Source organism: Physeter macrocephalus, chromosome 14 (assembly GCF_002837175.3).
Source record: "Physeter macrocephalus isolate SW-GA chromosome 14, ASM283717v5, whole genome shotgun sequence".
In the NCBI taxonomy this organism is placed as follows: domain Eukaryota; kingdom Metazoa; phylum Chordata; class Mammalia; order Artiodactyla; family Physeteridae; genus Physeter; species Physeter macrocephalus.
Window position 1 is genome coordinate 33,472,988 of NC_041227.1, and position 22,673 is coordinate 33,495,660.

Genomic DNA, 22,673 nt, shown 5'->3' on the forward strand with positions numbered 1-22,673 from the left:
AGTAGGTAAAGTCTCAACAGATCTTACAATTTCTTCCTCCAAGCAAGTCGTAAGACTTGCCTGGATACAAGGGATAGGGAAATAGACTCTATCTCTTGTTTAGAGGAACCACAAGTCACATTGCAAAGAGTGTGAATGCAGGGAATGGTGGAGAATTAGGCCTTTTTTTTTTGGCAAAAATCAACACATAACCCTCATCGTTTGGATGTGAGATTCAATAAAATAATCCATGGAAACTTAACACAGTGCCTAGAACATAGTCATCATTCTTTACCAAAGGACAATTTGTACAGGATTTAAAGTGAGGAGACAAGATTTTCACTTTTAGTTACATAACTTTAGCTAAATCATTTCACCTCTTTGAGTGTTTGTATCCTTGTTTCTAAATAAAAATTTGTACAAGAGTGCTTGTAAAGTTTCCCTCTAGCTATAATGCTAGTTTCACTTAGTTTATAGAATGCAGAGATGATTCAACTCTCAGATCTATTAAAATAATAATTAAGGATTTCAGTTTAAAGCAATTAAAAAATCTTGTTTTTACTTTTGTGTGCACACAGTTATGTCTTAGTATATTTTTTGTGTTAATTGATAACTATTTAGGTAAGATTGAGGGAAAAGAGTCAGTAAACAGAACCCATCCCCAAAGGCAAAGAAAATAATAATTTTGACTTGCATCAACTTAAAGAAGCTTAAAGAACAGAAGAAATTCTGCTGAAAGGAAAATTCCAAAATAGAATTCACAAGTCTGACAATTTAGTTTGTGCCCTCTGGAATTACAAGACTCATTGCACTCCATCTGGTAAGTGAGAGATGTTTGAAACGATATATTTTGCATTAAGGAAAAATGAAGGTGACATGCTGTGCTACTCATCTTCATGGGCAGCTCTTCTGGTTCTAACTTTCAAACAGACTATTGAAATATTAAGCCCTTGATTTATTGCATTATTTCAGTTACAAACCACAGGACAAATCATGTCTCTTTTAGTCAAGTCTCCTTTCTTAATTATTTGAAAACCTCCAGTTTGAACAGTATGGTTATTTTCCCACATCTGAGTGATAAGCAATATTTATTTCATCTATTCTAAATTAAATGGTCTTGATATCTTTCAGAATTACGAGGCCTGATCCTGAAATTTTGGTGGTTTGGATTTTTGTTTCCGATTGGTTTAATTAGATATAATGATCTCAACTAACTTGATCCTATACAACCATTTTCTTATTTTCTTTTAATTTAATCAAAAATCCATAATTGTGTCATATGTGATACTACACCAACTTTTCAAAAACTCTTACGAGTAACTTCATTAACCTTTTATAATTACAAAGGGGTAATTCTTTGCCTGTTATAAATTTGTACTTGAAGCTATATATGAATCATTTTAAGTGAAACTTCTTTTATCATAAAAAGGAATTCCATTTATCATTAAAATAAATATTTCATGGCCATAAATATGTACTTTTTTATCATTTTCAGGACATTTTAAAATCATCATTGAATTTTTTAAAAATTTTAAAGAATTAAAAACACACATAATATAATTTTACAATTTTGCTATATTTTACTGATCAGGAAACAAGGCCCAAGAGTTAAGATGGCAAAACCCAGGCATCATCTAGGATGATAAAACACCTTCACTAGAAATTCCTTTATCAAATTTCTTGATTTTTTTTTTAAAGTTTGAAGATATTTCCAGTTGATAGCCTTATAAAAGAATACCAGAAATATCATTCAAGGGAGTATGCTACATTGACCCATATTATATTTCCCAAGCTAAGAAGCTGACATTTAGTTTGGCATATTTTAGAAGTGAAAAACAATTTTAAGTGCTATAGATTCATTGGGCCAACTTATTGACATTGACTAGGAGTCATGCTCAGATTTTCACTTTCATTTATTGCTTTGCCCAACAAGTAAAAAGAAAATTTCAAGGATTCCTTAAACATTTAGATTCAAATAAGCAGCTATAAATTCTGTTTAGATATGGAAATTTAAAAAGAAATGAATTTCATAGGTATGAAAGACTATCTCAGAAAAGAATCAAGGTGGTTGGTCTTTTAGTCCAAGACTTTCTGCTGCTTCTGAGAAAAGAAGTGAGCTGGTGGGGAACATGAGCTCCACCTGGACAGGACTTCTCTGCCAACTCCCAGTTGGACCATCAATACACAGTATCCAGCACATCATAGGTTCTCAGTAAATATTGGTGGAATGGATGAATAAATATTTTTCAATTTGAATGGACAGGAAACACGCCAGTATAAAAATCCACCTAGTTTTAAAATTATCAGTAATGCGTTTAATCAGTAGATCATTTCTTAGTTTAGAAGCATCATAAATTAATTCTTTGTAGAAGAAAAACAAGCAATTTATGGTGAAAACTCAGAGTGGATGCTTTGACTAGCAGAAAAGAAGGTGTTATCTTCTCCACTTATGATTGAAGGGAGAAGGAAGATGAGTTTGCCTGAAGTATGTACACTCTACACTTGGCTCTTTGCACATTTTCCCAAATTGTCCTTCATAGAAGAGGCTCTAAACATGACAATTTCTGTCCACATATTTGTTTTTATCCCTTTTAAGTTAGAGTCAAGGAATTAGTCTCTTCTTTGGAAACCATTCCCTCACCCTCAAATGACTAAACCAAGTGAAATTCAGCATGGAGCTGAGAACAAGCATGAAATTATATTCCCCAGAGCTTTTCTTTTTCATTCCATAAAAGGTTTGGAACATTTAACTAGGAGAGTTGTAATGAGTGGTAAACAAACAAGCAAAATAATTGAAATGTCTATTCCTTTGGGCCAGAAATAGAAATCATATTAAAAGTTAAAATTAAATGTTGTTTACTGCATTTCAGTTTACCATGTACTCTGGACTTTTTTCCCCCTAGGAATTCTAAACTAATTTTTTGTTCTTTCCTATCTTCAGTGAGTCTTGTTGCTAATATATGACTGAACGGTTCTTTGAGTAGAGCCTGTCTGCTAATAAATACACCACAGTGAGAGTACTCTTAGGTCAGTTAAAAGGCACTTCAATTATTGTGTGAAAAATCCCTCTTCTGGGTCCGATTTTCACACCTCATGAAATAGAAACCCTGGACCCAATGCTCACAGGTTCTTTCATCTTATTTGGAGATTAAGGAGTAAAATTTTTTACTTTTTTTTTTTTTAATTTTTGTCGGGATTCCCTTGGTTACAAGTGACAGAAACCTATATTGGACTAACTTAGACAAGAATAGTATATACTAGAAAAGTACATAGGGGAAGGTCATGTAAGGAAGGGTTGACCATCCACACAGGAGAAGGGAAGGGATAAAGAGATGCCTACCAGAAACCACTAACAACACTTCCTATGTTTGTCTGTCTCTGTCTCTCTCCCTTTCTCTCCTGATTTTCTCTGCATGTCAGTATTATTTTTGTCCAAAGCAGCACACAGGCTTCCCCTTGTCAGAAAATATAGGCATCAACCCCTTCCAAGTTATATTTCTTTCGCTAATGACAGGTTGGAAAAATCTTGGGGCAAATCTTGTTAGTGTGATATGATTGGCCAAGCTTGCAACCTTAGACCAATCACCTGTGGCTAGAGTCGGGGTGTGACTGGTCCTACTTGTATCTATGCCTCCCCGGACCAGTTACCTTGGCCCAGTGAGGGCGTAAAGAACACAGCAGCTCCATGGAAACCACATTAGGCACAGAGCCAGTTCTCAGAAAGCAGAGGAAGTTCTTTCTGAAGTAGTGTTGGGTAGAGAAAACTATAGTTGAGCCCCACACTCTCTCTTTTTACGGTAAGAAAGAGATAAATTATTAACACCTATACATAATCTTATTGCCAGTTTAATGTGAGTCTGACAATAGTGTCATATTATTAACAAAGTCATAATATTAGTCACTCTGCCTCCTGGACTTTAAGTAGAAGAAGTTTAAATGAAAACAGTAAATGCTGTAAGGGCAGAATTATAGTAAGAGTGATCTTTTGAAAATAGCTGAAAAGGGCAGAATGTTACAGGGACGGGTCTGTTGTATGTGAGAGTTGGGGAGAAGAAGGGGACCTGAGCAGAGTGGAAGAATATTTGTCATATTAAACACAGAGATATTGTCCTTTTTAAAACATATTCTTTGGGATTCTATGAAGACACTATTTTCATTAGTTTCATGCAAAAGCCACATTAAAACAAAATGCCTGGATTTCACAATAAGGCATTTGTTCTTAAAGGAACAAAACTTAGCTTGTTAAATATCAAAATTATGTAGTTTAAGAAGTATTTTCAATAAGACAGCCCATGGCTTGGACATGATGCACCATAGCCATCACCAAGGTCCGGGTCATTGTGGTTCTTAAACTTAACAGATTTGATTCACAATAATTTTTGAGTGCCTATTTTATGTAGAGCCTGGTATCCAAAAAACCATATTAAGAAAGGATGCATTAGTGGCATTCTTTTCGAGAGCAATAATAATGTACATACACACAAAGGCAAATATGTATAAGTGATATCGAAAAAACCAGTGAGGGACTAAGGACTAGAGTTAGCTGGGCAATCAAAGGGCAATCACCAGTGGCTGGTTTAAAAAGGAAATGGGCATAGACAAGGGGAGACACTGGCTAGTGCCTACTCCCTTATCAGGAGTTGAGCAGCATAGTCCAATGGAATTTCTGCAACCACGGGAATGCCCTACATCTGTGCTGTCTCTCATTCAAATGGCAATATCATCCAGGTGGAAAAATAACATGAGAAAAAGTATAGAAGCAGGTATGTGCCCAGACAATCTGAGAGTAAAATACTGCCTAGTTTATTGACTATGCTGAATGCTAATCAGGAAAGGAAATTTAGAGCTGGAGTCTAACGTATTTGAGGATAGAGAGCCAGTTAAGGCTCGGGGCATACAAAAAATACTATTTGGGATGGAGCAGAAGGACTAAGGAGAGACTGAGAGCAGGGAGAGACTATTTGGCAAGTCCAGACAGGAGTTAATGAGGAGCTACAACAGAGCACTGTTAACACAAAGCCAAGAGATAACATGGTGACCGGAGAAATGAACAATTCTCCAGGACTCAACAGATGGGGAAAGCACCCAAGAGGGCAGTCAAATGTAATGCACACTTTTAACCTGAGTGATGATACTTAATGGGAAAATACGATGACTCGCCTTCTGTGAAAGATGTTGAGATGCTGGTGAGCCATCCTCAGCTAGAGATGTTCAAAGGCAGTTGATGCAGAAATGAATTGAAGCACTTAAAAGAATCAGAGAAGAGTGACTGTGGGAATTGCTGGAGATACTGTAAATGAAGGAAAGAGAGCTTCTTATGAGAGTGGTTGGCAGCTGGCATCCTATCAAAAGGATGAAGTCACGGTTCCCAAACCATGTGCCACGTCACTCTGAGGCACCACGTTGAACTCACAGGGGCATTGTGGGATATTTTATGTTTTTGAAGGAAACAGAGCAACACCTGTTGGATTCTGTGCAAAGTACTACTATTAAGTTATTTAGACCTAACCATTTAATAAATAAATGGAACTGTTCCTTTATTTCTTTTGGCCTAGGGGGTGCCATGAAAAAATTATTGAGATCCTAAGGATACAATGAGCTAAGGAAACTTATGAATCTCTAGAATAATAAAAGTACAGTCCTGAGACATGGCTAATGAGTTTAGTAACAAAAAAGTTTTTGTAATCTTAAAGCAAAATCAGGTAAATGCCGGTAGTTGGAATGGAAGAGATGGTGAGGTTGAAGACTGTGGCAGTGGGGCATTGCAGCTGTGGAAGCAGCCGTTGGCCTTCCATTTTAGGGATGGAAAGGAAAGGAAGGTCAAAGGTGGAACAAAAGTTCAGGGTTCTGGGAGGATAAGAAAATAGAGATGTGTTTTTAGGCAAAGGGAATGAATGTATCCAGTGCAGAAGAAAATTTGAGAGAAGAAAATGAAATTGTGGTCCTCCCACAGGGAGAAGAAGATGCGACAAAAAGTAAGGAAAACCTTCCTCTGGGAAGGAAGGGTAAGGAAACCAAGCTAAGAACCTATGACCTGGTTTATTAGGAATCGCACATGTGTCTTCTCTTCCAGCTTTCACAACCACCCCAGGAAGGAAACATTATCCCTGACTCAGAGGTGAGGAAACTGAGTCTGGGGTAATGAAGACAATGCAGATAAAGTTCTGCAGCTCTTTTGAGACAGAAAAGAGGGAATTTGAGAGGGTGCCTTAGAGACTGGGTGGCTTAAACAAGGAATATTTATTTCTGACAGTTCTGAAGGCGGAGAAGTCCAAAATTAAGGCACCAGTAGATTTGGCATCTGGTGAGAGCCCACTTCCCAGTTTATAGAGAGTTTTCTTCTAACTGTGTCCTCACATGGTGGAAGGGGTGAGAGAGCTCTTGTGGTTTCTTTTACAATTATGGTCACTAATCCCATTCATAAAGGCTCCACCCTCATGACCTAATCACCCAAAGGTCCCACCTCCTAATACCATTACACTGGGGGTCAGGATTTCAATATATTTATTTTGGGGGGAACACAAACATTCAGTGCATAACAGAGGGCTTCTTCTAAACTGTCTCCATCTTCCCCAATAATGTGCACATGAATTTCCTGGGAATCTTGTTAAAACACAGATTTTTGTTTAGTCCATTGGGTTAGGGCCTGAGAATTTGCATTTCTGCTGTGTTCCCTGGTAATGCCAATGCTGCTGGCTCCTGGACCATATTTTGAGTAGCAAGATCTAGAAAGCCAATTCATCAGCTCAGTGTTTCCAGAATATCGTCAGGTCTTTAGTAGGCATTTGATAAATATTTGTTGAATTGTGGCTAACTTGAATAGTTTAGATAAAGGTGTGTGTTCTGGGAGCAAAGGAGGTGGGATTTAGTTCTGAGAAGAATAAAAAACAGGTGCAGATGGTGCAAGGGAGCGGCAAAAAGGAAGGCCAGGGGATGCAGCAGACAGGAAACTGTTACAGAACCTTGAGGGAAGTTGGTGCTGGCAGTTGTGTGGGGGCTGAAAACAAATGGAAATAAAACTCAGAATCAAGTGGGTAGAAGGGCTGGGAGATCTCAAGCTCAGTGACTTCATTGCCTGGATGTTGATGTTGCTGAGGAAGAGGGCAGGAGTGGGGAGGAAAGCTGTAAATGTGAACAGGTGCTGCCATAATCAAGAAAAGATTCTTGACTAGGGTGAATGATGGAGATGAGTACATGGAAACAGAAGCATGAATGTCACTGAATTCAGAAGTTTGCTGGGAGACTTAGCAGTGGCTATAGAAGGAGGGCGAGCTCACTGAGACTCCCTAAATATGGCAAAGAATCCACATCATCTGAGGAGATTTTGAAAACACTGATTCCCAGGCCCTAACCCTAGACATGTGGAGTCCATAGGCCTAGAAACAGGCCTGGAATGTGTATTTTTAAGAAGTTGCCCACAAGGGATTCTGATGTTGCCGCCAAGGTTGGGGGTCCCCTGATAACCCTCTGTAACTCCTTAGGCTGAATGGGGGAGGAGAAAGGTCCTCCGGGGAGGTGAAGGCCCTGTGTGTACCCCTCAGCTAGAATAGAGGTGCTGTGGGAATCCTCAAGAAAATGGTCAGAGTCTTTGCACAGCGGGATTTTAAATCTAGACGGTTTGATAAATGGCATTACTAAACTGCAGTATTTCATGATTTCTTTAATTGTGACAGTCATGATCAGGCAACCTCTTCTGAATGATTTTCAATGATTTCAAATAAGCTTTCTGCTGGCCCAAGCTCCAGTTAATATTTGTTCAGATTTAATCCACTTCACAGATGAGTACATCAAATTTCATGTTAATGTCAAGTTAATGTGGATTCTTTATGGTAATTCTGTGAGAGAATTTCTCCCTCGATTTCTTTTATTCTCTTAGATAAGAAGAGGTTTTTTTGGTTTGTTTGTTTTAACATCTTTATTGGAGTATCATTGCTTTACAATGGTGTGTTAGTTTCTGCTTTACAACAAAGTGAATCAGTCATACATATACATATGTTCCCATATCTCTTCCCTCTTGCATCTCCCTCCCTCCCACCCTCCCTATCCCACCCCTCTAGGTGGTCACACCACCGAGCTGATCTCCCTGTGCCATGTGGCTGCTTCCCACTAGCTATCCACCCTACATTTGGTAGTGTATATATGTCCATGCCACTCTCTCACTTCATCACAGCTTACCCTTCCCCCTCGCCATATCCTCAAGTCCATGCTCTAGTAGGTCTGTGATTTATTCCTGTCCTACAAGAAGAGGTTTTTAAAACAATTTCTAAAATCACAACAAAAGGCAGCTTGGGAGAGTGGTGAAGGCCACAAGCTGCAGAGGCTGATTTATCTGGGTTTGTACCCAGCTCTGCCAAGTACCACCAAGTACGCGAGCCCAGAACTTGAGTCCCGTGCGTCAGTATCTTGATGTGTAAAATGAGGACAATAGCTCTTACCTCACAGGACAATTCTTAGGATTGAATAAGTTAATACATTTAAAACTCTTCAAACTATGCCTGGCATGTTTAAATTACCAATGAACATTTGCTAGTGTTATGATTATATTGCCTTGGTACAGTCATAGGTACCATATATATATATATATATATATATATATATATATATATATATATATATATAAAACTGGTTAACTCAGTCTGCTGTATGTGAGAATCTCCATCTCTGAGGAACAGAACGGACTTTTCATAGGAAGTCCACACCATCTATTTGATGCTCCAGTAAGAAGGGTTGAGTCCAGTTGCTATTGCTGCCTGAGCAATGGCAGAAGGTTCCATAAATTCTTCATGTAGAATAAAGAAAGAGAAGTGACTGGAGGGCACAATTACCCTCATAATTGACAAGTATAATTGACAAGCATTTATTGAACACCTACTGAAGGCTAGAAACTGTGTGGAGGGTTTAAGATATGAAAACACAGTCACTGCCCTCTTGAAGCTTGGTCTGATAAGAAAATAGATGCAAGACAATAAAAGAATTGCTATCATGGCAATGTATTCAAAATTCAAAATGGTAGCACAGAAGAGAATTTCCAGTGTTCCTTGGAAGTTACCCACACAGGACACAAACATCAGTTTCTAAGATGGGTAACTCATGTCATTCTTGAAGCAATTAAGCAAGGAATGAAAGCTGGAAACCTAGAATTATAATTTACAGTTGATTACATCTTACATTTGTATCACACTCAGTTTTATTTTAAGCTTCATAGTACCTCCAAGATATAAAGGCATTGATTATCTCATTTATAACCAAGAAAATGTAGGTTCAGAAAATATAGGCTCCATGACCAAAGTCATAGTTGTAGTGAGTCATAGAGTGGGAATTGGTACCTGGGTCCACACTGTTCGTTGTCTTTGCACTTGGCAAAGACAAGCTGCAGTAACTAACCCAATAATTTAAGAAATCCTGTTTAATTAGAAACAGATAAGAAGAAGAATTTCATATTAAAACCTAGATAATGTAATGGTTGAAAATTATGTCCTTATTGCCTATGTAAGATGTCTGAATGATTTTAACTATTGTGTTTTTAAAAAAAAAAAAAAATTAATTAATTAATTTTTGGCTCCATTGGGTCTCCATTGCTGTGTGTGGGCTTTCTCTAGTTGCGGCTAGTGGGGGCTACTCTTCATTGCGGTGTGTGGGCTTCTCATCGCAGCGGCTTCTCTTGTTGTGGAGCATGGGATCTAGGCGTGCGGGCTTCAGTAGTTGCGGCTCACGGGCTCCAGAGTGCAGGCTCAGTAGCTGTGGCGCACGGACTTAGTTGCTCCGCGCATGTGGGATCTTCCCGGACTAGGGCTCGAACCCGTGTCCCCTGCACTGGCAGGCGGATTCCTAACCGCTGCTCCACCAGGGAAGTCCCTTAACTACTATTAAACATCAGATTTTCTAACCTCAGATACTGTTGTTTGATGTGGAAGGGGAGGAAGGGAAAAGGTGCTTTGTTTGTGATAATGTAAAATAGCCAACTTGCATTTTCTTTCCTCAGCTTATTCAAAAATTGACAGATGTTGCTGAAGAATGTCAGAATAATCAGTTAAAGAAGCTTAAAGAAATTTGTGAGAAGTAAGCCTTCATTCTCATTACAATGGATTTGTGTGTGTAAATGTATTAAATACCAATTGCTATTTGCTTGACCATTTTTCCCCTTTACTTCCATTTTGCCTTCAGAGAGAAGAAGGAATTAAAGAAGAAAATGGATAAAAAGAGGCAGGAGAAGATAACAGAAGCTAAATCCAAAGACAAAAGCCAGATGGAGGAGTAAGTAGAAAGAACCCCCTTTCTCCCACCTTTTACCTGGGGATTATTCTACATCAGAATAACAGCTTCCAACCATACAAAGACCCATCTGTGAAATTTCTCCTCTAATTAACCTTTTTGAAGATCCCTTTTATAAGGTTTTTCATAGTGAACTCAAAGAGCAAGGATTGAGGTGCCCACAGGGCCTGTAGGTAAAGGCTGAGTAAAGATCCACCCTAAGGGAAAGGCTAAATCTTCACTTCTGATTATTGTCAGACAACCCTCCTGGCATTTAGTGAAAACAGAGCTTGTGCCTTGGGTGGAACCTGACCTTTGTTCAGAGCTGGCAGATTGGTACCTCCTTGCAGCAGTAAGAAAGATGTTGAGAGTTCTGTAAACTTTCATCTGGAAGCCTGAGGTTCCCATGTTTGTTGATGATGGATGAGTTCATATAATGATCTCTTTGTCATTTGCTTTCAGGGAAAAGACAGAGATGATCCGGTCATACATCCAGGAGGTGGTGCAGTACATCAAGAGGGTATGTCATACCGATGAATCTCTCTCTCTTTTGCAAACCATGTATGAATGTTTGATAAATACCATGTGAGCCTATGGAGAGAAAAGCCATGCTTCATTGTAACTCTTTATTACCAGCACCCAGCAGAGCTACTTCCCAGAGCAGCCAGTCTGTAATCAGTGTTGCTGCAAGTTTAATTGCAAACCTCTATGTAGAAAGGTTCATCTGAAGATAGACGTTAAGAATCATTTCTAGAGTCAGGAACCCAGAAACATGATGTCAAGGGGACCTTCTGCAAAAGAACCTTTAGTTGTCACCAATGGTAGAGAGGTGGCAACCTCCAAAGGTTTTTCATTAATTTTTAAATTGGTATTATGGACATTTTCAAACATTAACAAAAATATGAGAATGGTATAATCCATCGATCATCTCACTCCCACCCCCTGTGTACCCATCACCCAGCTTCAATACTTGCAGTCTCTTACCCTTATAAGGTCAGTTCTTGACCAGGATATGAAATAAACATATGCCACAGATCTGAAAAGCTTTTAATTTTTTTCTGAAAACATTCACTTGAATGTTTAGATGAAAATGACTTTCTTTGTAACTTTCTTATAGTTAGAAGAGGCACAAAGTAAACGGCAAGAAAAACTCGTAGAGAAACACAAAGAGATACGTCAGCAGATCCTGGACGAAAAGCCCAAGGTAAACTGAACGGAATAATAATACACAGTGATTTCATTTTCTTTCCATTTAATTAGAATAAAACCTCCCTAGTTCAGGTATGTCTCACACAGTCTCAGACCAGTTCTTGCCTGTGAAACTCATGTAACTTTCTCAATGATGGTAAAAATCTTGATAGCAATATTCAGTAAGCACTCATCACTGGTCATCTTTAAAAATTGCAAATGCACGAAACCCAGATCCTGAGATTTGGTTTCAATTGGTCTGGGATGTAGCTCAGGCATAGATATTTTTAAAGCATACCTCCCCCCCGCACCACTACCACCTCCCCAACAGGAAAGAGAGAAATTAGACAAGTTTCTTCAGCTCTAAATAGATGATGTAATATTGTAATGGCAGACGCTGTCCAGCAGAGGATGTCTTGTACCAAAGTCACCCTGGTTTTTAATCTAACAAAATATTTTCATAAACCAGAAAAAAACAAATGTTTTTTCCCCCATAATAATAGTTTATTGGGGCTCCACTTTAAAATTACCTTATTCTTATTTGGTCAAAATCAATCATTCCATGAATATTAACTTTAAACCAACTGAATATCTGTAAATCAAATACTTTCAGGTTAGCATAATCTCAGTTTTAGATCATTCTATCCATTTTGATTCATCACTGAATATTTTTCTGTTGTGAAAAACGTGCTTTTCCGTTTTCCTGTTCTTCCATCTGCAGTTTAAAATATCTACTCTAAAAGGCACTGCTATTACATTTCTGCAAAGATCAAATGTTAGTTTTGTTTCGTTGTACAGTCTGTTCAATACACTTCTTATAGATTGCTTGTGGCTAATTTAAAATATATTTTTGTGGTTGTTTCTGCTCTTATTTATTGGGCAGAACATTTATTTAATATTTTTAGCACAAAGTTTTTAGGCTTGGGAATATAGATTCTCAAACAGTAGTGAAAATATAAGAATTAATAATTATTGAGATATGCTGCTCATTTTTATGTTTTTTATATAAATAAAAAATTATGTTTTTAATTTTTATATAAAAAATACATGTTTTTTATGTTTTTTTATAAATACAATTTAAATATTCTTAGCCACCCTCTCAAGTTGATTATGCATGAGTAAGGTAGAATACATTTTAACATAATTTTAGACTTTGCAGTATTTTCCTTTAGGATTTATTTTTTTTTAAATGCTCAAATGTTTGGAGCCAAAGATCCAGGTTTGACTGAAATTTCAGAAACACCTTAAGAATAATGAGTGATATATTCAAATACATACATTTTCAATCCATGTTGTCTGAATTTCAGTTTATCATTACTTTGTACACTGGTATGGTATACTTAGCTTATGGTTGATATTTCATTAACCAATTTTTATATTTCTAAAACATCTCTCTTGGAAAATATTGTTATTCCCACACAGTTTTGTTTTGTTTTCATTTTTGTCCAAAAATGTCAACTACTTTACTCATAAATAAAATGTAATCACAAATGTGTTTAAATTACATAAATCTCAGGATAAATAACCCTACAAAGATTTTATGTTACTGCTCTAGCTCACCATGATTAAAATCAAATTTAGTAGTAAATTTCTTCATTGGATATAACCAAACATTAGAAGAACTAATAACTGTTGGAAAATTTATCAGTCAGGGTGTGTTCAGCAGCAGATTTACAGAAAACCCAATTAAAACTGGCTTAAGCAATGATATCATTTAGTAAGTCACATTACTGGAAATTCAGAGGTATTGAAACTTGAAGAATAGTTAATTTAGTGGTTCAATAACCTCATCAAGAATCAGGGTATTTTTCAGAATTTCCACAGTGTTATCTCAGTTTATTGCCTTTCATCCCCAGGCTGTAAACCCACAGTCACAAGACAGCTGCCTTAGCTCCATGTATCATAACCTTACAGAAAACTATTCAAAGCCAGAAAAAGGAGTGCCTTCATCTTGTAACTGATTATAGGTTTGAGGAAAACTTTCCTAAATCTCCTCAATAGACCTCCCCTCATTGGCTAGAATTGTGTCCATGTCCATTCCTAAACCAATTATGAGCATAATAATGTAATTTTCATGATTGGCTTAGAGTAATTAAGACTTACTCAAAAGGGTACAGGGATTTCACCTTCTCCTCAATTTCACCAGGTACCTGAACAAAACTGATGTTTTCTTATCAAAAAATAGAGGAGAGATAATAGTTGGGTAGGTAATTAACAGTGTGCACCCTACCATATGTATAGCAATTTTCCATTTCTTTTTTGACCCCTGAGAAAGAGATGTGAAGTGTTTCTATGAATTTTTAGTCATTCTGTTGCCTTTATTTTTGACTGTAAATAGGTACCACAATGATTTCTCTTTGCTTTTCACCCATGAGGCTGCTTTTAATGACCATCTTATTGTGTCTGGATTTGAAGGTTGCCCTTGAAGATTGTTGGTTCCACGTCAAACTAAAGCATTTATTGAGAGGTTTTCTTCAGGGCCTAAAAATTTTGTGCTTTAGAACCATGACTTTCATAATATAATAAGAAACCATGACTGTTAATATTCTAAGACACAGTGGCTAATAAAGGGAAATGACCATGACCAGAAAGAGCAATAATAAACAGTGTAATAAAACAATAAGATCAAGTGTAGGTCATGTGGAGAAAGACCAAAACACGGGATGGCAAACTGAGCAAATGAAAGGCCAGGCCAGCAGAGCAGTTATCTGTGCTCCTATAATTACTGGATGTGGACCGGAAATAGAACAGCACTGGCTTTGAAATAATCCCTCTTCACATCAGTATTGGAGTAGCCTTTGAAGCCTGACATAGATATGAGGGAAATTAACAAAAGTAGAAACAAAATAGAAAGAGGAGCAACTCAAGGAAATGAATGACCAGCAGTATCTACAAAAGAGGTTAACTGAGTGAGCTCCATTCAGTCAGAAGGAAGAGAAGACGGGGTGATTTTATGACATCTAGAAATTTATGAACTGTTCTATCACTCAATGTTGGACAAGGAAATTGAGTTGACACTGTGGTAGGTAATATTAAAGATAGTTGCAATCTTCTTATGAAGAGGAAAGCATGCCAAACTCTGCCAGAAGTTGATGAGGGGAATAGAGTTCCTCCTTCAAGTGTGTTTTAGGTGGGATAAGCAGCTTTTAACTAGAAACCAAGAAAGGCTAATCTTTCACGTATGGCAAAAACATACACTGTATGGCATAATGTCTCTTCCCATTCATCAGTGTCTTTCAGCTTACTGTCGATTATAACATTTACTTCCTCTTTATCCACTTATTCTAACTAATGTGATCATGTGTTTTATGTTCCTAACCTCCTCTTAAACAAGGAGGGTGCTCTTTTTCCATTCCTGTTTTCTCCTAGTGTCACTATTTGCAGTTGTCCTGAACCCCAATCACAATCTGTTTGATTTTCCACGCATTTCGTAACCAAACAACTTGTTTGTTTAAAAGTGAACAAACAAGTATAAACAAATTTTTTAACCAAAGAAATTTGAAAATCTAATTGGTGAAGGACAATAGTTCTTCAGTGGCAAGGAGTTCTGGCTAGATTTAGAGCAAGTTAACAGATGTAGATTAATTGAAAGTGTAGCTTTTTACTCAACCATATTTATGATCTGGAAGGATTAACTCAAGTTCCAAACGTTTTTACCATCATGCTACAGAACAGAACAATGTGCCTCAATCAAAACCAGGTTAAAAGTCCATTTCATTTACATGCATGGATGAAGAACTTCCATCCTGCTGGTCTGTATTTGGTAGGGAACCAAATTAGTCCAGACCCACAATGTGAATGTTTATGTGTAGAGTCCATTTTCCCCATTCAATAAGAGATTCAGTGAGTCTTTTCCTTTTGTATGTAATTTTTAAAGGAGTTGAAGAAATTGGAAGTAGGTGATCCTTAGAGGCAACTTATACAATAGATAAACATTTTAGCTCTCAATTTGACATAAAATTATGTCGTGCATTCCTGTACATAAGTCCCACTGAAATTTATAAAGTCCTTAAAAGAGAATACTCAGCTCCTTTTCAGTAGAGTTCTAAATCCTGGAGAAATGTTCAGCTGCATGTTTCTTAGCAGTGAGATATTTGATTCAGTCCCTGAATGTATGCCGTTTTCAGCTTTGTTCAAAGCTATGAAATCCATAGCTTCAGAGTCCTTAAGATGAACGCAATAAACTCTAACCAGTCTTTCAACTCAGTGACATAATTGGTTTCCTTGAGATTTCCATACCTGGGTTTCCCAAAGCCAATAGGAAAGGGTTTATGTGTAAAAATGGTGTTAGAAAAAACTGAAGGACCCAACTGCCACTGCAAAGAAACACACCTTTTGTGGTTGTGTTCAACTCGGAATTGATTTATTATAAAAAGGACGTTCTACCTTTTTCCTGAACACTTCAAAGAGATTTATTTTAACATGTTGAAACATCGTTAATCAGGAGTTGCCCTGAATCTGCTGCAATTATTCCAATGTCTATTGATCACTTTGCAGCTACGGGCTCTCATTACAAGAAGAATTATCTTTTGAAGGGACTTTTTAATGAACCGTCTCCATAACCTCATAAAACAGTCGATAAATGTGTAATTTACTTTTTCTCTGACATTTAATTTGTCTTTGATGCTTCTTAGCACACAGGTTTTCTGTTTTAATATAGCTCATCAGCAAGAGAGAATTCCAAGAAGCTTTAGGGCATTTTAATTTCTACCCAAAAAATATTTCATCATGTAGCTACTGACTTTATTTTTTCTTCCACCAGGGGAATATAGACTGATCTTCCTCCTTTCCCTGCTGACATCTTTGTAACAGGATGAGTGACTCATCCCTCTGCATGAAGTTAGTCTTGTCAGACCCACCGCTGGGTCCTGAGACAGAACCCTAAATGCAGCTATTTCAGTCCTGCCTTCCCAGTGCTCAGGGAGAAAGAGACTACCTTGGGGATTTAAAGTAGATGCTTCTTTTTTCCATGATTCATTTGTACTTACTCTAATCCTCTGCTGCTTGATGGGGAAACTGCATTCTCCCTGCCAACAACCATTGGACCCTCTCTTAAAAGCCAGACCAAAGAGTGCTAACTGGCTGCTTACCTTTTATGTTTTACTCTTTGTGAAGGCTTGGCTGACCTACCCAGTGGTTTGCTTTGTGTGTGTGTGTGTGTGTGTGTGTGTGTAAGAAATTTCCTTTTCCTTTGTTTCAGTGTGAATAATTGCCTTTTATAAAATATATACAGTCATTCACTATTTTCTTGAAAGTAAAACTTAGACATGCTTGATTTCCTTCGGGCAATACTCAAATATTAAAACAGTTTTTTAACTCCGTTTTTCTGCTCTTGATTTATTTTTGAAATTTACTTTAATTCTATAGATTTCTAAACCCATAAGACATTATTATTCTATGTTATATAGGCAGTGTTCATTCACAAGCTTCTTAGCTGGATATTCTTTCTTGTATCTCAGATCATCCATTTGGGATCATTATCTTCTACATCCTTTGGAAGTTCCTTTTATACAGTCTACTGGTGGTAAACTCCTTGGATTTTTTGGTTTGTTTGTTTTCATTTCTTTCTGAAAATGTCTTTATTTTACCTTTATTCTGGAATGATATTTTCACTGGGTATAAAATTTTAGGTTGGCAGCTATTTTCTTTTAGCACATTGAAGATGAGATTCTACTGTCCTCTCGTCTCTCTTGTTATTGAGAAGCTAATTGTGAGTCTTATTGTAATTCTTTTGGTGATAACTTGTATTTTTCCTCCTTTGCTTGCATTTAGAATTTTTTCTAATGTTTTATGCAAATTTCTATAATGTATCTAAATATGCATTTGAGGTGGCTGGATGGATAGCTTTTATCAGTTCTGTAAAAACTCAGCTATTATGTCAGCAAATTGGCTTCCATCACACTTTCTAAAAATTTCCTTCCATCACATTATTTACATATAAAATAAAATGGACCTTCTTATTCCATCTCCTCTTTTAACTCGTCCTAGTATACTCCATCTTTTTGACTCTCTTTGGTACCCTGTGGACAATTTTCTTTCTGACCTTTATTCTAATTCCCTAATTCTTTGTTTGTATTGCTACTTCACTCAACCACTGAGTTAATTATATATAGCTTTTGTATTTTATGTAATTCTAGAAGTTCTACTTGGTTTATTTTCAAATCTACAATTTGTGTGTCTGGCTTATAGTAAGGAAATTTTCCCGTGAGATTTCTCATTCCTGGCCAGCCACAGGCTTTGAATTTTGTCCTCATCCTAGAAGGCTGTCAAAAGATAAATTCAAAATATCCAGCATTAGCAAAAGCCCCTCAGGACAAAAGCAGCTTCCCTGCCTGTTACCTGTCTAGGTTTGATGTTCCTTGGAGTTTGGGCCTGATCATTCTTTAAATTTTTGTGATTTTTAGTTTGTTTAAAGAATATAGATTTTAATATCAAGTTCATCTTTTCTAGTTGTTTTCAGTGAGAAAGATGGCCCAAATAACCTAACCAGCCATTAACAGAAATATAAAATTCCCACATAGTGTTTCTAAAATGTTTGATTTAGCATCAGTTTGGACATCATTTGAACATCTGTATCAGTCAGGATTCAACTAGAGAAGCAGAGCCAGTAGCAGATTATGTGTGTGTGTTACAGGGAATTGGCTCATGTAATTGTGGGGACAGGCTATGCAATCTCCACAAGGCCATCTCTCCATCTAATGCTGGACCCTGGCAGGCAGGCAGTCTGGAAGAGAAGACCATGCATGGGCTTGGCAACTAGGATAACCTGCAGAAGCTGAAATTCTGTCACAGAGCTGAATACACACACACACACACACACACACACACACACACACACACACACACACACACAAACGCACCTGACCCAGGAGTCAGAAAAGCTAAAGGAAGACCCAAGGAAAAGGAAAAGTGATTACAGGCTCAGTTGCTGCTTCACCCCAACAAGACAAGTCAACAGATCAGCAACAGTGCATGTGTGTTACAAAGTGGCTGCTGCCTCTCTCATCAGCCCTCCAACTCTTGGAAGAGTCTTCCTTGTAACCCCCTCTAACTGGGAACATACAGGAAGGAAACCCTGGCATATGTCCAGCCTAGCCAAGATGGCACATTACAAAATTATCACACTATTATTTTTAAATCAGAAATTTTCTTATTAATTTTTTTTTCTTTTTAAAAATTAGATTATATGATTACAGGGATCCAACATGGAAACAAATCTCTAGAGCAGAGAAGAGGCTGCTCCTTAGGCCTGCAGGGCATTCCCCAGGCTGCTTCATGGATTTCTGTTATCTGTTGGCCCCTGTAAGACAACTGAGTTTGAGATTTAAATAGAATTGGAACTGAGATTCCCATGGATGCTATTGATTCCTCCCCCTTTTCTCCATCCCATTAACTTTCTTTCCCTTTCTTTTGTCTTTATTTTCCTTTCCTAAAGATGAGAAAATATGGGAGTATGGTGATGGGCGTATTGGATGGAAGGGAGGGGATCCAAAGACAATACCCACAACCTGCTAGAGTAGCCAGTGTTTGTGTTGATGGGGTTGAGTCTTCCCAACAAGCACTGAGTTTAGCATCAGGGATAGGATGAGATGGACTTCAATCTCACTGACTTTCATCTGCCTTCCTACCATAAACTGGAAGTCCACAACCATGGATAGCCCACAAAACCTTTGGGATTTACTCCTGTTTCTACTCCATGTGCCTGTCATTGTGCACAATTTATATGAATTTTACCAACACACATTAGATGTTTTGTTCCAAATGTATCTCTAGTTTTGTTGTTTGTTTGTTTTTTTGCGGTATGCGGGCCTCTCACTGTTGTGGCCTCTCCCGTTGCGGAGCACAGGCTCCAGACGCGCAGGCTCAGCGGCCATGGCTCACGGGCCTAGTCGCTCCATGGCAGTGGGATCTTCCCGGACCGGGACACGAACCCATGTCCCCTGCATCAGCAGGCGGATTCTCAACCACTGTGCCACAAGGGAAGCCCTCTAGTTTGTTTTTAAACCCCTGCTTTGGTATAACCAGCATAACAAAAATAGTCAAACACATTATTAAATGTAAAACTTTAATTGATCTCAGGAAACCACTATCTGATTTTTCTATGACCTTCAACATTTTAAGGGGAAGAATGGCCAAACTCAAACCAAGAGAAATATTTACCTGTAGAATATCCAAAGAAGAAATGTATTAGTGCTTTGAAATATTTGATGAAGCAGTATGTGGAGACTAAAGTCTAATGCAAAAGGACATATGCTGAAGAAAGTTTCAGTTCAAAATAGGAAAGCAATTTCTCAGAGCAAGAGTCACTTTCTCTATTTTCCATGCATTATGCCTAAAGCCAAATTAATGTAACAAATCTACCACTTAAGAGTCCTGATTATACTTTTTCTGTCAACAAAAATCAATTGACACAAGCTTTTGCATTTATTATAATCATTTGCTGAGGATAATTTTTGAATTTGACAAGGAATTTGAATTTGTAGCTGAAACCAAGACAAATAATAATTTAATATTTCAAAGAGTTTTATCAATAGAGTTGGTTTTATCTTTTGCTAATGTTTATGATAGAATAGTAAATAGTTCATCACATTTCTGATAGTTTAGATAGATTCTCCACTACATATTCTCTATGGCCATTTCGCGCGCACACACACACACACACACACACACACACACACAACTTGATACACTTGGGGGAAATCTTAGAGTGTTTAACCATTTGAGCATCAAAATAGATTTTGACCTAGTTAATCATGCTAGTATATGGAAAATCATGTCTAAGATAGTAGCCAGCAGAATGTACATGTTTTTTGTGACATACAGAAAACAGGAAATATGTTAACTTCTAGCTTTAGTTGAAAAGGATTTCACTAGGTTTTGGGAAATACAAAATGAGCTGTTTTGATTCTTAAATGTTTTACAGGGGTCTTTGTTTTCAATGGAATCAAAGCAACCCTAGGACTTGCAAAATATTATGAAGCAGTTAGGACATCTTTATAATTGTTAAGCTGCCAACTGCAGGTAAACCATCCTAGACAAAGCCACTGTCATCTCTCACCTGGATTTCTAAATAGCCTCCTAAGGGTTCTTCCTGCTTCCAAGTGTGGCCACTCAAAATCAATTCCCAATATGGCAGCCAGAGTCATCCTTTGAGAACATAAATCCGGCCACTCCTCTCTTCAAGACCCTTCCATGGCTCCCATATTTCTCAGAATAAAAGTCTGCAAGGTCTGACATGATCTGACCCCACTCAGCTGCAACCCCTCTTTACCTCCTCATTGACCTATTCTCTGCTCAGGCCATCCTGGGCTCCCTGCTGGGACCCAACAATCCAGGACAGTGCCACCTTGGGCTATTGCACAGACTCTTTCCTCTGCCCAAAATGTTCATTGCCCAAGTGTATGCTTGGGCAACTCTCTCCTGTCTTTCAAGTCTTTGCTCAAATCTGTCTTCTCAAAAAGGCCTTCCATGACCACTATTAAGTTTACACCACCCTCCACCACTCTCCCATCCCTGGCATCTCCTTTCCCTTTTATTTTGCTCTACTTTCTGGTGTTTATAGCATTTGTCACCTCTCATTAGGTCATTGAATTCTTTCTTAAGTGTGTCACTCAGTGTTGGTCCCTCCCCATTAGAATGTAAACTCCATGATAGCAGGGGCTTTGACTGTTTTGTTCACTGGTGCTCTTGAGTTCTAAGCATCCAGGAACAATTCCTGGTTCGTAGTTGGTGTTCAATACATATTTTTTGAATGAAACATGTCGAGGGCTAACGAAACTAATTTTGTGTGTTAAAAAATAGTTCTCTCTCTTGGAGAGAGAAAAGCAAAGCCATTAAGCTCAGACTCATTGGGCTGCATTGTTCAACTGCTGTCCATGACTCAGTGCAGTCTTTTCTCAGGTTTCTTGACAGTAGTGGGATTTTGTGGAGAATTTCTCAAAATTAGTAGTTGTGATCATATTTAACATCTAATTCCTACAAAGGTAGAGAAGAACCAAAGAGAATTCAATTGCCAGTTCCATTGCATTTGTGATGGGCAATGTTGAAGTAGATAAAGGAGCTTGAGGTTTTAAATCTCCATTCTAAAAGGCACTCCAAGAGAACTCCCAGACAGATAATTTGAAAGAGAAGATGACTCAGAAATCAGTTTCAATGTCACAAAAATGACAGCCTCCCTTTTTTTCCACACAGGGGGACGGTTCCTCCTCATTCTTGTCGGAAACTTGCCATGAGGATCCCTCTGTTTCCCCCAACTTTACTCCCCCCAACCCTCAAGCTCTCAAGTGATGACCAGTGAGACCGGTGTCCTTCCGGCCAGGTAGGACAGGATGGGAGGGGTCGCTTTTGAGAGAAGGGTGGCGTGTAGCCATCCGGTTTACAGGCATCGTGGACTTGCTCCTTTGTTCTTCACCCTCCCTCTCTTTACATTCCCATCTTTTTCCTGCTATAGTTCGGGTGGGTGATGCATCCCTCATCTTTACGTGCCTTCCTCGGGTATTTATTGCTTCATCATTGTTCTCTCTCCTCCTGACATAAATCCCATTCTTCCATATTTTCTTCTTCTTCATTTGTCTTTTTGTTTCTCTCTTTGCTAAACTGGCTTCCCCTTTGACCTTGATCTTTCTCTTTTACACTCACACTATTATTTCCACTTTTGAAACATTTTAAAAATTCCTCCTTCTCACAGTACTGGTTTCCAATCTTATTACCTTAAAATCCAGTGGGATTAAATTAACCCTCAGGGAGTCTTCTTGACTCACTCCACTCAATTTACCACACCCCTCCTTTTAACACTACAGTAAAAGTCACTGTATTCCTACATGGTATTTTGAGTTAAGGGGATAGCTCAGGAGTTCCTGATTCTCTAGAATCAAGAGCTATTGAAAATATCTAACCAATAGGGATGCTTGGGCCAGGGGCTGCTGGCTAGAGCAAATCGAAGCTTGAAAATTAAAGAGGATTTTAACTTGCTAGAGGAAATACATCATGAAATCTATTGGATTCCTTTGTTGATAAGAAAACCGGACTATGCCATTGCAATGGGTGTATATTTCAGGGAGAAAAGAGGCTTTATAGTGATTATTTAAAAAAAAACAAACTTCTATTCTGATATATTGAAAACAGGGTTGTAGTGAGATTTATAATGTTTTTGTCTTCAAGCACCTGTTGACTTGTGAAGCAGTGCAGTTCAGAAACATGTTGAAGAATTAGTGAAAACAACAATTTTACTGAGAAAGAGGTGCAAGTTCTTTCTC

General features: G+C 37.9%; 1 protein-coding gene across 3 annotated transcripts in view; it reads left to right on the plus strand.

Moving 5' to 3' along the window:
- PLCB1 (phospholipase C beta 1) overlaps nucleotides 1–22,673 on the plus strand; it is a 705,446-nt gene that overhangs the window by 620,427 nt on the left and 62,346 nt on the right. For 2 of the 3 annotated variants that reach the window (XM_024123662.3, XM_055090385.1), the window contains exons 28-31: nucleotides 9,962–10,038; nucleotides 10,144–10,233; nucleotides 10,693–10,750; nucleotides 11,348–11,434. In XM_024123662.3, the coding sequence (XP_023979430.1) occupies nucleotides 9,962–10,038; nucleotides 10,144–10,233; nucleotides 10,693–10,750; nucleotides 11,348–11,434 (312 nt within the window). Of the gene's footprint in view, nucleotides 1–9,961; nucleotides 10,039–10,143; nucleotides 10,234–10,692; nucleotides 10,751–11,347; nucleotides 11,435–21,609; nucleotides 21,737–22,673 lie in introns of all 3 variants that reach the window. The other variant, XM_024123663.2, reaches the window with a different exon arrangement.